This window comes from Alexandromys fortis, unplaced genomic scaffold (assembly GCF_014885135.2).
Source record: "Alexandromys fortis isolate MF-2015 unplaced genomic scaffold, M_Fortis_MF-2015_v1.1 scaffold_6, whole genome shotgun sequence".
NCBI classification, from domain to species: domain Eukaryota; kingdom Metazoa; phylum Chordata; class Mammalia; order Rodentia; family Cricetidae; genus Alexandromys; species Alexandromys fortis.
The window spans coordinates 8,270,182-8,282,521 of NW_026067902.1; the positions used below are offsets into that span (position 1 = coordinate 8,270,182).

Sequence of the window (12,340 nt, forward strand, 5' to 3'; positions counted from 1 at the left end):
GCATTTAGAGGTAGAATGCTTCCCTAGCACCTGTAAGGCCTTGGGTTCCGTCCTCAGTTCTGTAAAAGAAAACAAAGACAGGGAAAGTAAGGAAGAAGGCAGGCAGGCAGGCAAAGCGACTTGGAAAATTCAACAACATAGGAGAAAAGCTCTGTCCACAGCCCAGTCACCAAACATCCACTGATTATAAGTCAACATATATGAGGAGGCAGGGGCCATATATGCAAAATGTAAACAACGTTCCCTGAAGACGCATAGGACGGTGTCCTTGGCGTGTGGCTCCACATTTACCTTGTAGATTTCTTAAACATCAGGAAAATAAGGTTGGGGTGAAGCATGTGATTGGTATGCATGAGGCCCGAAGTCTGATTCTTACTGTCAACACACAGAGGGGAAAAGACCAGAGTGAGAAATATGGACAAAGGCTGAGACTCTCAGGATCCAGTGTACACATGGAAAGAGAAACATGTATTAAAAGAGCAGAGACTTGGGCCGGGCGGTGGTGGCGCACGCCTTTAATCCCAGCACTCGGGAGGCAGAGGCAGGCGGATCTCTGTGAGTTCGAGGCCAGCCTAGTACAAGAGCTAGTTCCAGGACAGGCTCCAAAGCCACAGAGAAACCCTGTCTTGAAAAACCAAAAAAAAAAAAAAAAAAAAAAAGAGCAGAGACTTACAGTCTTCCCTGACCTTGCAGAACACCACAGACCTGATTTCCGACTTTGTCTTTATCAGCTCCTCATGAGTGTGTTGTTGGTAATTTCTAGAGCCCTTAACCTGGAAGCTCCCAGGATGCTGTCCTTGGTTCTCTTTGTTTCTTTTTTTTTTTTTTTTTCTCTTTGTTTCTCAACCTGAAGCCTCATCTAGCCCCAGCTCCTCAGCCTGACATTCTGGGATGCTGATCTTCAAGACTTAAAAACATGATAACTTCACTTATCATGTCTCCATCAAAACCCACTGCGAAGGGCTCAAGGATCTATGCAGAAGAGGTTGTAAGTGCCGGAGGTGATGGATGATTCCAAGGAAACAGTGTCTCCAGACACAGCAGAACTGATGCCCGTATGAACTCACAGAGACTGTGGCCGCATGCACAGGGCAGGCACAAATTCAAGCCAGACCAGGTCCCAGCACTGAGAGGGGGAAACGGACACATGTCTCACCCAAACCAAGAAGCCATCTGCAACTAATCCCCACTGGCAAAGGGAAAATCAGTTTACTCCAGTGGAGTGTCACTGAGTACATCAATCACACTTCCGGGCAGACCCCATGCCCAGGAGTAGTTGGTCAAAACAAAATGAACTCAATGGTACTTTTGTAGGCTTTTCGTCTCATTTTGCTTTGTTTTGGCTTTTTTTCTTTTTGTCTCACCAGTATTTTGCTTGTTTATTTTTTGTTTTGTAGGGCTGTGTGTGTGTGTGTTTCTTGGGTTATCTGGTGTGATGGCACAAGCCTTTAGTTTCAACATTGAGGAACCAAAAGCAGGTGAATCTCCGTGAGTTCAAGACTCACCTGATCTGCACAGAGTTCCAAGTCAGCCAAGGTTACATAGTGAGATTCTGTTCAGAAACAAACAAACAAACAAGCAAGCAAAAAACAAAAACAAAAACTATAATGTACACACTGTCTTAAGAAATCATCACTTTCAAGTGTTTGATGCTGCAGGAAGTTTTAAGATTTATTTGTACATATGCATATACACATACGTATTTCTGTAGTTGAATTTACAGCTTACTGCATGAAAAAACTCAATGATACCCAGATGTTATTAGTGTTTTTGGACTGTGGTTTACAAGAAGTTTAAAACGTCTTTAGCACCATCAAATGGACTTAAATGCTATGTTGTCTTTACAATAACTTAAATGTGTACCCATAAACCGGTTTTCTCATATTTCGAACAATACACATGATTAAAGTGCATATTAGGCATCTGGGGGAAGGCCCAGCACTTAAGAGCAATTGGCTGCTTTGGTGGAGCATCAGAGTGTGGATCCCAGTACCCATATTGCAACTCACAAACCACCTGTAATCTCACTTTTGTCCGACGCCCTCTTCTGTTCCGCTCGGGCATCTGCATGAAGGTGTGCATACACACAGGCAGACATACACATGCATAAAGACAATTAACTCAAAAAGAAGCATATTGGCACTGGTATTTCACCCACTGAAAACTTAACCGCTTGACGCCAGCCAGTTAAAATGCAGTCTAAGCAGTCTGACGCCAGCTGGCCCTGTCTACAGGGAAGAGCAGAAGCGAGAGCATCAAAACGTCCTTGCGCATCAGTCCAGGTGTCTGTGCATTTTGTCTCTGCAGATGATCTTTCCCCGCGCGTGGCCGAGACTCACGGTCCGGACCTCAGCGCCCCCGGCGGCGGGTCCGGGCAGCAGCACGGGGTAGGGGAGGCGGCGCCCAGCGTCCCGCGCTTCCCGCGAGATCCCGCGCGCGCTCCGCCCCGCGCCGCGCCGCGCTCCCCGCTGGGCACGTCCTGCCGCCCGCGCCGCCCGCGCCGCCCGCGCCGCTTGCCACCGCCCGCCGCCGCCCCGCGAGCCGCTTTGTCTCGGGCGGGGCGCACGGAGAGGCCGCCAGGTGCCCCCCGCCGCGGGCCCGGGCCCCCCGCCCCGGGGCGGCGACGGCGGTGCCGGGCCCCGGGGCGGAGGGCGCGCCGGGATGGGCCCCAAGCGGCGGCAGCTGACGTTCCGGGAGAAGTCGCGGATCATCCAGGAGGTGGAGGAGAACCCGGACCAGGGCGAAATCGCTCGGTGCTTCAACATGCCGCCGCCCACGCTGAGCACCATCCTGAAGAACAAGCGCGCCATCCTGGCGTCGGAGGGCAAGTATGGAGTGGCCTCCACCTGCTGCAAGACCAACAAGCTGTCCCCGTACGACAAGCTGGAGGGGCTCCTCATTGCTTGGTTCCAGCAGATCCGCGCCGCGGGCCTGCCGGTCAAGGACATCATCCTGAAAGAGAAGGCGCTACGGATAGCGGAGGAGCTGGGCATGGACGACTTCACGGCTTCCAACGGCTGGCGGGATCGCTTCCGCCGCCGGCGCCACTGTGTAGTGGCCTGCAGCGGTGTGACCCGCTCCCGGGCGCAAAGCTCCGAGGGCAGCGGTGGGAGTACACCAGGCTGGCGCACGCGGGAGGAGCAGCCGCCGTCGGTGGCTGAGGGCTACGCCTCGCAGGACGTGTTCAGCGCCACCGAGACCAGCCTGTGGTACGACTTTCTGTCCGACCAGGCCTCGGGGCTGTGGGGAGGTGATGGAAAGGCTCGCCAGGCCACCCAGCGCCTTAGTGTTTTGCTGTGCGCCAACGCTGATGGCAGCGAAAAGCTTCCCCCGCTGGTCGCAGGCAAGTCCGCCAAGCCCCATGCAGGCCAAGGTGGTCTGCCCTGTGACTACACTGCCAACTCTAAGAATGGAGTCGCTACCCAGGCCCTAGCTAAGTACTTGAAAGCGCTGGACACCCGAATGGCTGCAGAATCTCGTCGGGTCCTTTTGCTGGCTGGCCGTCTGGCTGCCCAGTCCTTGGACACCTCGGGCCTGCGGCACGTGCAGCTGGCCTTCTTCCCTCCCGGCACTGTGCATCCATTGGAGCGAGGAGTGGTCCAACAGGTGAAGGGCCACTACCACCAGGCTATGTTGCTCAAGGCCATGGCAGCACTCGAGGGCCAGGATCCCTCAGGCCTGCAGCTGGGCCTGGTGGAGGCCTTACACTTTGTGGCTGCAGCCTGGCAAAAGGTGGAGCCCTCGGACATAGCAACTTGCTTTCGGGAGGCCGGTTTTGGAGGTGGCCTTAATGCCACTATCACCACTTCCTTCAAGAGTGAGGGAGAAGAGGAGGAGGAGGAAGAGGAGGAGGAGGAAGAAGAAGAGGAGGGTGAAGGGGAAGAGGAGGAGGAAGAAGAGGAAGAAGAAGGGGAGGAGGAAGAAGGCGGGGAAGGAGAGGAGGTGGGAGAGGAAGAGGAGGTGGAAGAGGAGGGTGAGGTTGATGACAGTGATGAAGAGGAGGAGGAGGAGGAAGAAGAAAGCTCCTCTGAGGGTTTAGAGACTGAAGACTGGGCCCAGGGAGTAGTGGAGGCCAGTGGTGGCTTTGGGGGTTACAGTGTCCAGGAAGAGGCCCAGTGCCCCACCCTCCATTTTCTGGAAGGTGGGGAGGACTCGGACTCAGACAGTGATGAGGAGGAGGAAGATGAAGAGGAGGATGAGGAAGACGATGAAGACGAGGATGATGATGATGGCGATGAGGTCCCTGTACCCAGCTTTGGGGAGGCCATGGCCTACTTTGCCATGGTCAAACGGTACCTGACCTCCTTTCCCATCGATGACCGCGTGCAGAGCCACATCCTTCACTTGGAACATGATCTGGTCCACGTGACTAGGAAGAACCATACCAGGCAGGCTGGAGTTTGGGGTCTTGGACATCAAAGCTGATCTGCGGGACATAGCTGCGCTTCAGCCCAGATGGACAGCACCTGCCCAAGGCAGAGAACTCTGGGCAGCTGCTGGAGATGGCTGGAGGAGTTGCAGGGCCTTCAGTAATGCTTCGCCCGGCCCCGAGACAGGCCCAGGAGCTGAGGTCTGCCTCACTGCTATTGCCTCCTTCTCAGATTCCTCTTTCCTCCCCATTAGTTCCTGGGCTCAGGGCACTGGTTGGGTGGGAAGCTGTCCGGTGCTACCACGCCATGCCACCAGTGGGCTAGACCATAGCAGCAGCCAGGGACAGGTCCTGGAAGCTCTTGGCCAGAGAGTGCCTCTCCCCTTGCCACCCAAACAGGTCTTTGGTGGGGGGGATCCCAAAGCCATTCTGGAAAGGGCTCCAGAGAAAGGTCCAGCCTAGGTTCCCACAAAACTAGCATCCCCCCGTCCTGCACCTCTAGGCTGCCTAAAGAAGCACAGTGTAACGTAGGGCAGGCTCCTGAGCCTGCCTCCTGCCTGCTTTCCACCTCCCTTGCTCTGGCCCAGTCTTTGGCCCTTGGTTTTCTTTCCAGATTGGAGGTTTCCAAGAGGCCCCTTTTGGGGAGTGACAGCAGGCACCTCCAATCTGGGCAGCTGCAGGCCTTGTGCCTCAACCTCTGCAGGCCCCCATCCTGGGCAGAGGGGCCTGGGGCTGGGCCCAGAGTCCAGCCGTCCAGGTGCTCCCTTCCCAGTTTGAATTCAATAAATTTGTCTACTCCCCTTTTGTGGGAGTGAATGTTTTAACAGCCATGGATGCATCCTTCATGGTCTGGGCTTGCGTCTGTCTTGGGGACACATCCCTTCCAGGTTCCCCTTGGTTCTTGTAGTGGGACATGAAAGCAGGGTTTGAGCAGATGACCACGACTGGGGTGAGGGGCAGGCAGTGACACCCACATCTACATGTTAGAGAACTCTGGGGAGGGTGTGCCTTTAGTGACGCATCTCTTGATAGACTGCAGGAACCCTAACCTTAACCTCCTTTGATGGTAGTGAGAAGCTTTAGTCACTGGAATGGGGAAGTAGAGAGGGAGCCAGCAGTCTGTTAGGGGATCAGGCAGTATACCCCTGAAGACTGAGCCCACGAAAGCTAGTTAAGGAAGGTCTTCGCAGGGGTTGAGCAGGAATGAGAAAAACTTTGGTTCTGCTATGGGCCAGGTTAGAGTTGGAGGGGCATGCAAGGAACCCTTGTTTTACTTTAAGAGGGAGTTCTTCAGGCTGTTCAAGTGATTGGCATTTTCATGTCCGTTAAATCACCTTTGAGGCCATGACAGGAGGAAGGTGAAGTTACTAGGAAACATGGCACCCCCGTGAATTGGTAGCTCACTGTGCAGGGCCACTCCCCCACTCCAGTCCAAAGGTGAGGGCATGTCCTTTCAGAGCCCGGCCCCTCCCTTCATGGTTCTCCCTTACTGGGGCTCACAGGTTCCAGTCAAGGAAAGACCTGAGCGGGGCAGGTAACTCTTGAGTCCCAAACCGGTTTTCCCACCTTACTTAGGGCAGGCGTATTACCTCTGGTAATTTCCCAATCCCTAACATACTCCAGCGACCAGGTTCTCCCCAGGCTGGAATGTAAGGGGGTGGGGGATATCCAAATCGTCCTTTGTGCCTTGTTTGCCCTGGGTATGGTTCCTTCTAAAAAGGCTGTCCATAAACGTTTGGCTCTTTTGTATTTCCAACACTAGGGGATTATCTCCAAGCCTTGAAAATTAGTTTTTGTTTCTTTAATGCAAATTTTGCTTATATTTGTACTGGGGTAGGGATGAACCCAGGGTCTAGATTAACCTGGGCAAGAGCCTCACTGCTGAGCCAACCCCCCCCCCCCCCCCCCCCCCCCCCGAGTGTTTGGAAACGAAATCGAGCAAAGGAGTTGGGATCCCGTTTGGCATCAGCCCTTCCTCTAATTGGAACTTTGGAGGGAGAGACCAGAAAGCCTAGCCTACCCAACGGGCCTGCTCTAAGTAGTAAGTGGGAGGGAGCAGGGGTGTTTTCTCTAGATGCCCCAGGACAGACATTATCTTTATCTCCAGTACCAAGACAAATCACTGCCTCCTGCCAATAAGAACCTCTTACTGGTCCCAGGATTTAACACAATCTGATGCCAATAGGGCCTTTCTTTGTGCTAGGTGTCAAACACTCAGATGCCCTTATGAGGTAACAAAACCCACGATAAACAGGCAGAAGAGGTTCAGTAATGTGCCCAGAGCTACATTAGGCTGCCGGAAGCAGACTTTCTCCTCAGGCAGGCTCTGGAAGTATCCCTCCAGTACTTCATATGCCTTCATTACGGAGGGCCCTGTGTTCCTACCCCTCCTGGTTGCAGAAACCAGTTTCTAGCCCTTCGTAGAATATCCCTCCTGTGAACGATAAGGGTGTGACTGTCTGCCGAAACTCTAGCTTTCGTGTGTACTGTGGATTTCCAATCCCTAATCCCCATACAAGTGCAGGCCGCTTAGACGTTTTTCCATTTTGTAAATTTCTTTCAAAATAAATTATTGGGACAAGTAGATGAAAACTTTCTATTTTACAAAGAAGTAAATAGGGTTAAGGGATTAAATGACCTTGCCCAAGAAAATGGCCTTACACTGCTCTCCCTGGGAATCTGGGTTACATATTAAATGCCCCAGTAGGGTACATTGGGATGAGGAAATGGCAGTGACCCTAGGTCTACAGAGCTTTGGAGGGAGCTAGTGAGGAAGCACTGGTTGTGCTTCCAAAGGACCCAGGTTTGATCCCCAGCACCCACATAGTGGCTCACAACCATCTGTAACTCTAGTTTCACCTGCCCTCTGCAGGCACCAGATATACATACAGGTAAAACACACATACACATACAAAAATAAAATACTTATTTAAAAATAGACAACTTGTCACACAGCATCAGTAGGTATCAGACTAACAGAGTTCCCGCCTCCCTAAATACTAATATGCGTGGAGATGCTGCTTCCTTTAGGACTGACAAATGGCACAGAAGGGGAATGGTTTCTGGGGACATAGCTGGTTTTGGCAAAGCCCAGATTGGGCAGTGATTGATCAGCGAGTGATGTGGGCAGACAGGTGATGCCTTCTTGGGGAGAAAGGAAGATAAGTACAAATAACTGCCCTTTCAGAGCTGGGACCCAGGGGAAAGATATGGAAAAACTACAACTCCCAGAAGTCTCTGTTTCCAGGCAAGTAGCGACGGTTGCTATGGTTTCATAAAACAATATGGCTGCTCCCAGATGGGATTTGAGTCTGTGCCGAGTAGGAAAGGAAACGTAGATCTGAACGCTCGCAGTGGCGAGAGGAGGCACTTGAAGGGTCCTGGGGCTGACGTTGGGCTCTGTGGGGAACACTGAGGCCTTGCCCAGAAGCCAATGGCAAGCAACGTGGATGAGGAGGCTCTGCACCAGCTGTACCTGTGGGTAGACAACATCCCTCTGTCCCGACCCAAGAGAAACCTCTCCCGGGACTTCAGTGACGGAGGTGTGTGTAGTTGTGTTTTACAGTGTTCTATCTTTATGTATGTGTAATAGATTTGTGTGTATGCTATAGTTTTTGTTATGTCTGCATGTAGAGTGGGAGCAGGGGTGGGATCTGTGTTTTTGGGACTTGATAGTGGAAGTGGGCACTTGCATGTTTCTTCTATTCGTGAGTGAACAATATATGTCCATGATACCTTGTGTACATAGAGTGTGTCTGTGTGTCTTGCTTCAGGGGCGTTAAGGACTAAGCTGTGTGTCTGGGTTTGTATTGGTGAACCTATGCTTGCTCATATTTCTGTGTTCTACAGTCTGTCTTGTAGGTGTGTGTGTGTGTGTGTGTGTGTGTGTGTGTGTGTGTGTGTGTGATAGAGTCTTGGACTCCTGCCTCTACTACATTGCTGTGTCTAGCTCCCAGATTTTGTGATTATAAGCATGCACCACCTCTCCTGTTTGTTTTTAATGTGGTGCTAGGGCACTGTGAATGCTGTGCAAGCATGCCACCAACTGAGTGACATCCCCACCCTGTGTTCTTTTGTGTTGACACGTTCTGTCCTGAATGTATGTATAGTTAGTTTGTTTGGTTTTTGTGTGTATGTATAGTGTTTGTTTTTTCAGGAAAGGCTCCTGTATTTAAGAAATGCATAGTTCTGTAACCAGGATGTCTTCATTTCTATGTGTATAATTGAGGAAACTACATGTATATGTGACTTCTGTGTTTGTGTGTGTTCTATGTGTGCCCCATGTGTGTCTGGCATTTATTCTGTGCATCTATACATTCTGATCTATATACACCTGTAGAGGGACATTTTTGATTCCCAGGGTAGCGAAGTAGCCCATAACTCACTATTTTCCTGCCTTTGTGTGGTGGGATTACAGGCATGTGCTACCACAGCCTGCATATATGGTGCTGGGGGTTGAGAACAGCACTTCATACATGTTATACAAGTGTGCTACCAACTGTGCTATATTGCCAGCACAATAGAAGGATCTTGTTTTTCTGCTTGTGTAAATCTGTGATTCTCCTGAGATTTTAGTGTGTGTGTGTGTCCTTGTGAATTCCCAGAACAAGGCTGCAGCCTCCTGCAGGGCCCTCTTGGAGTATGTTTTTCCGTGCCCTGATCTAATAAGGAAGATGCTTTTTCTCTGAGAAATGTAGGATCTTGATTTAATTATTGATCTTGCTTTCTTTGTCTCCTTTCTATCCACCTTCCCTTCGTCTGTATCTCCATCCCTTCTCCCTGGCCTTTCCTATCTGCTCCCAATCCTACTCCCTCAGTCCTGGTTGCAGAGCTTATCAAGTTTTACTTCCCCAAGATGGTGGAGATGCACAATTATGTCCCTGCTAACTCTCTTCAGCAGAAGCTCAGCAACTGGGGTCACCTGAACAGGTAGTAGAATCTCTGGGTGCAGAAGTAAACTCTGAAGCCCCTGCCTGCTTCTCAAGAGGGATTGCTCCAGCCTCAACTCAACTTTCTATGACCTTGCCTGGAGAGATGTTTTTCGCATGCACAAGTGCGCCTGCATGTACACACACACACACACAACACACCTAGCAATGCAAAACAACAACAAAAAAAACCTGTGGTCTTGACAGGCAGACTGAGACTGCTGGGGGGAGTGGGAGGCACAGAATCCATTTCGTAATAAAATCAAATAATTATTTTATTGGAATGGAAACACTCAAGGGAAATTGGAACAGTCAAGCAAGGAGGTTCAGGAGTCTGTCCTTCCAGTCCCCTGGGGCTATGTCCACTCCTTCCCCATTGCACTCCATTCATTTACCCAGGACCCACTCACCCTTCTTGTATCTACTCCCGTAGAAAGGTGCTGAACAAGCTGAACTTCTCTGTCCCCGACGACGTGATGCGGAAGATTGCGCAGTGTTCTCCGGGTGTAGTGGAGCTGGTGCTCATTCCACTAAGGCAGCGCCTGGAGGAGCGGCAGAGGCGCCAGAAACTGGGTGCTGGCTCCTTACAGGTGCTGCTGCTTGAGCCTGCTGATGGGGGCGCAAGGGGTGCTCCCCACACAGTGGACTAGACGATGGTGATGCCTAGGCGATAAATAGGAAGATGGGTGCCTAGCTAAGAGAACCTGGCCCACAGGATTGTGGAAGGGAAATGGGGCTTCTTGGAGGTAGATGCCCAGGTTCACAGGAGACCACATCTGTTCTTTCAGGAGCTGGCTTCTCAGGATGTCAGTGGCTACATGGACATGGGTAAGGTGGTTTTCCCTTATCTCAGGAAAGCTTTTCCCACATCGATCTTAGGATCAGGGGGAGACAGGAGAATGGTACTCCAACAAGGTCTCTCCTTCACTTGCTTTGTCTTAGGTCTGTCCCAGAAGACTCTAGGAGACGGTGCCCCAGCCCTGGGAGGAGAGCAGCTCAGGTAAACTCGAGAGTTCTGACCTCACCAGGCTTGACACCTTCACCACAAAGACTAGTGTGGCAGTGCCTTGGTCACTGGGGAGGTGGTGAGAAGGCGACAAAGGAAGGCCTGGTAGCAAGTACTAGAAAGGAATGGCAGGGTCTGAGGTCCAGGCCTCTGCTAAGCTGTTATCCACTGCAGAGGGGGCCGGCCACCGGCGCCTCGACCCCCTGGATATAACCAGGCGCTGCAGGGCGATCCGAGCTTCGTCCTTCAGATTGCTGAAAAGGAGCAGGAGCTGTTGGCCTCTCAAGAGACAGTGCAGGTGAGGAGGGGACACCAAGGCCTAAAGGGCAGCTTGAGGTCTGCAAAACACTAGCAGAGCAACAGGTCTTCAGGCTTGACGTCTCTGCGCCCCCACCCAGGTCCTGCAGATGAAGGTGAAGCGTCTGGAACACCTGCTCCAACTCAAGAACGTGCGCATCGATGACCTCTCTCGGAGGCTCCAGCAGGCCGAACGCAAGCAGCGGTGAGCAGTGCCCGGGCTGCGCGGGTTTTCCCAGTACCCGCTGGAGCCCCGACGCCGCGACCTACCCACTCACCTGCGGACGCAGGATTGGGAGGGCGGAGCGAGCTGCTCACTGGCGCCCCCTGCAGCAGCGGCGCTCGGACACGGAGGGTTCGGGCGAACGCGGGGGTGTTCAAAGCCGAGACCTGGGATTGATCCTCCTCCTTACACTCCATCCGGGCCAGGAGAAAAGACCACTCTCCACAGCCCAGAAAACCTGTGCGGACATACGGCATGACCTCCCAAACCGTGTCAACTTTGAGGCTCCCAGCGCTGGGCCTGGAGAGGCGGTCCTCCGGTTCCTTTCTCAGCTCAGAGGACAGCCTTGTCTCCATCCATGCAAATTCTCCATGGCCTCGGACACGCGAGCAGCTACCCCCGGAAGTGGAGGGATTCTCTTGCCCCTCCTGGGTGCTTCCATGGGACCCATCTCAGAGCTGGAGACCACCGCAGCTGGAGAGGAAGGGATAAGGTGTTGAAGAAGCCAGGATAACAGGCATCCAGCTGTGTGCAATAGCCCTTTCTGCATGGAGCAATATACGGAGCGCCTGGGAAAGACAGAGCAGAGTTGTCTCTATTAAAAGTGGCGTTATGCGTTCTTCCCTGTGCCTGCCTTTTCTTTCTGTCCGTATGGGTCTGAAAGGCAGCGAGTTCCTGCCTTGTCCTTTATCGCTTTCACCTAGCTGTCCTCTTAAAGACCCTGTGGACCCAGGATGGGTCTCACGTCTTATTAGATTGATGATACTGCCAGTGGACAGAGTTTGGGAAGTGTGACAGCCTGCTTCTAGCCCTGGGTGACCCCCATCGCCTCCTTCCAGTGTCCTCCAAACTTGTCCAAACCCAAGCTGCAAATTTTCACTAAGGTGGCCACCATGTTCCCAACCTTGCCCATGGATTCTCTTAAATTAGCTTTCTGTATGACTCTCAACCTTGTCCACACACTGATCTCAATTCTATGGACGGAGGATACATGTCACTTGAAACCCTGACCATGGCATGACCTTCACTCTAACGATTTGTTGACTGGCAATAATGCTGAAGGTTTGTAAATCCCGAGGTCTGGCAATTCCATTCCCAGGCATGCATTCAACATATTGCATGGGAGAAACTTGTGTCCTATGTTCTGGGAAACACACCACAACAATCATACAAAACGGAAATGATGGGCTGGGGATGGGCTCAGCTGTTGAGAGCATTTGTTGTCCTTGCCGAGGAGCCAGGTTCCCAGCACCCACGGGCCAAACCACAGCTCTTCATCACTCCAGTTCCAGGGCCTCCAGCACCCTCTTCGGACCTCCATGGGCACCAGGCCCACTTGAGATGCACAGACCACCACCTGAGCTTAAAATAAATCTAAAAAGAAAAAGAATTAAAAGGAACTTGTATTTGGTGATCTATTACTGTGTAACAAATTACTACCAATGTAAAGGCTTGAATCAACACATGCTTTGTCTTTTTTTGTTTGTTAGTTTGTTTTGAGGGTCCAATCTGAGCAT

General features: G+C 51.9%; 2 protein-coding genes across 3 annotated transcripts; both read left to right on the forward strand.

Moving 5' to 3' along the window:
- Positions 1-2,455: 2,455 nt before the first annotated feature.
- Positions 2,456-4,603, forward strand: Cenpb (centromere protein B). The gene has a single exon (XM_050134189.1). The coding sequence runs from the start codon at positions 2,662-2,664 to the stop codon at positions 4,423-4,425; it is 1,764 nt and encodes a 587-aa protein (XP_049990146.1). The 5' UTR covers positions 2,456-2,661; the 3' UTR covers positions 4,426-4,603.
- Positions 4,604-5,161: 558 nt separating this feature from the next.
- On the forward strand, positions 5,162-11,443 carry Spef1 (sperm flagellar 1). Of its 2 annotated transcripts, XM_050134190.1 has the most exons (8): positions 5,162-7,911; positions 9,187-9,298; positions 9,731-9,887; positions 10,086-10,125; positions 10,240-10,297; positions 10,478-10,601; positions 10,702-10,805; positions 11,030-11,443. In XM_050134190.1, the coding sequence occupies exons 1-8, from the start codon at positions 7,803-7,805 to the stop codon at positions 11,313-11,315; spliced, it is 990 nt and encodes a 329-aa protein (XP_049990147.1). In that variant the 5' UTR covers positions 5,162-7,802; the 3' UTR covers positions 11,316-11,443. The 2 variants fall into 2 exon arrangements, with proteins under 2 accessions (XP_049990147.1, XP_049990148.1); XM_050134191.1 differs by having other exon boundaries at positions 10,702-11,172.
- Positions 11,444-12,340: the final 897 nt, after the last annotated feature.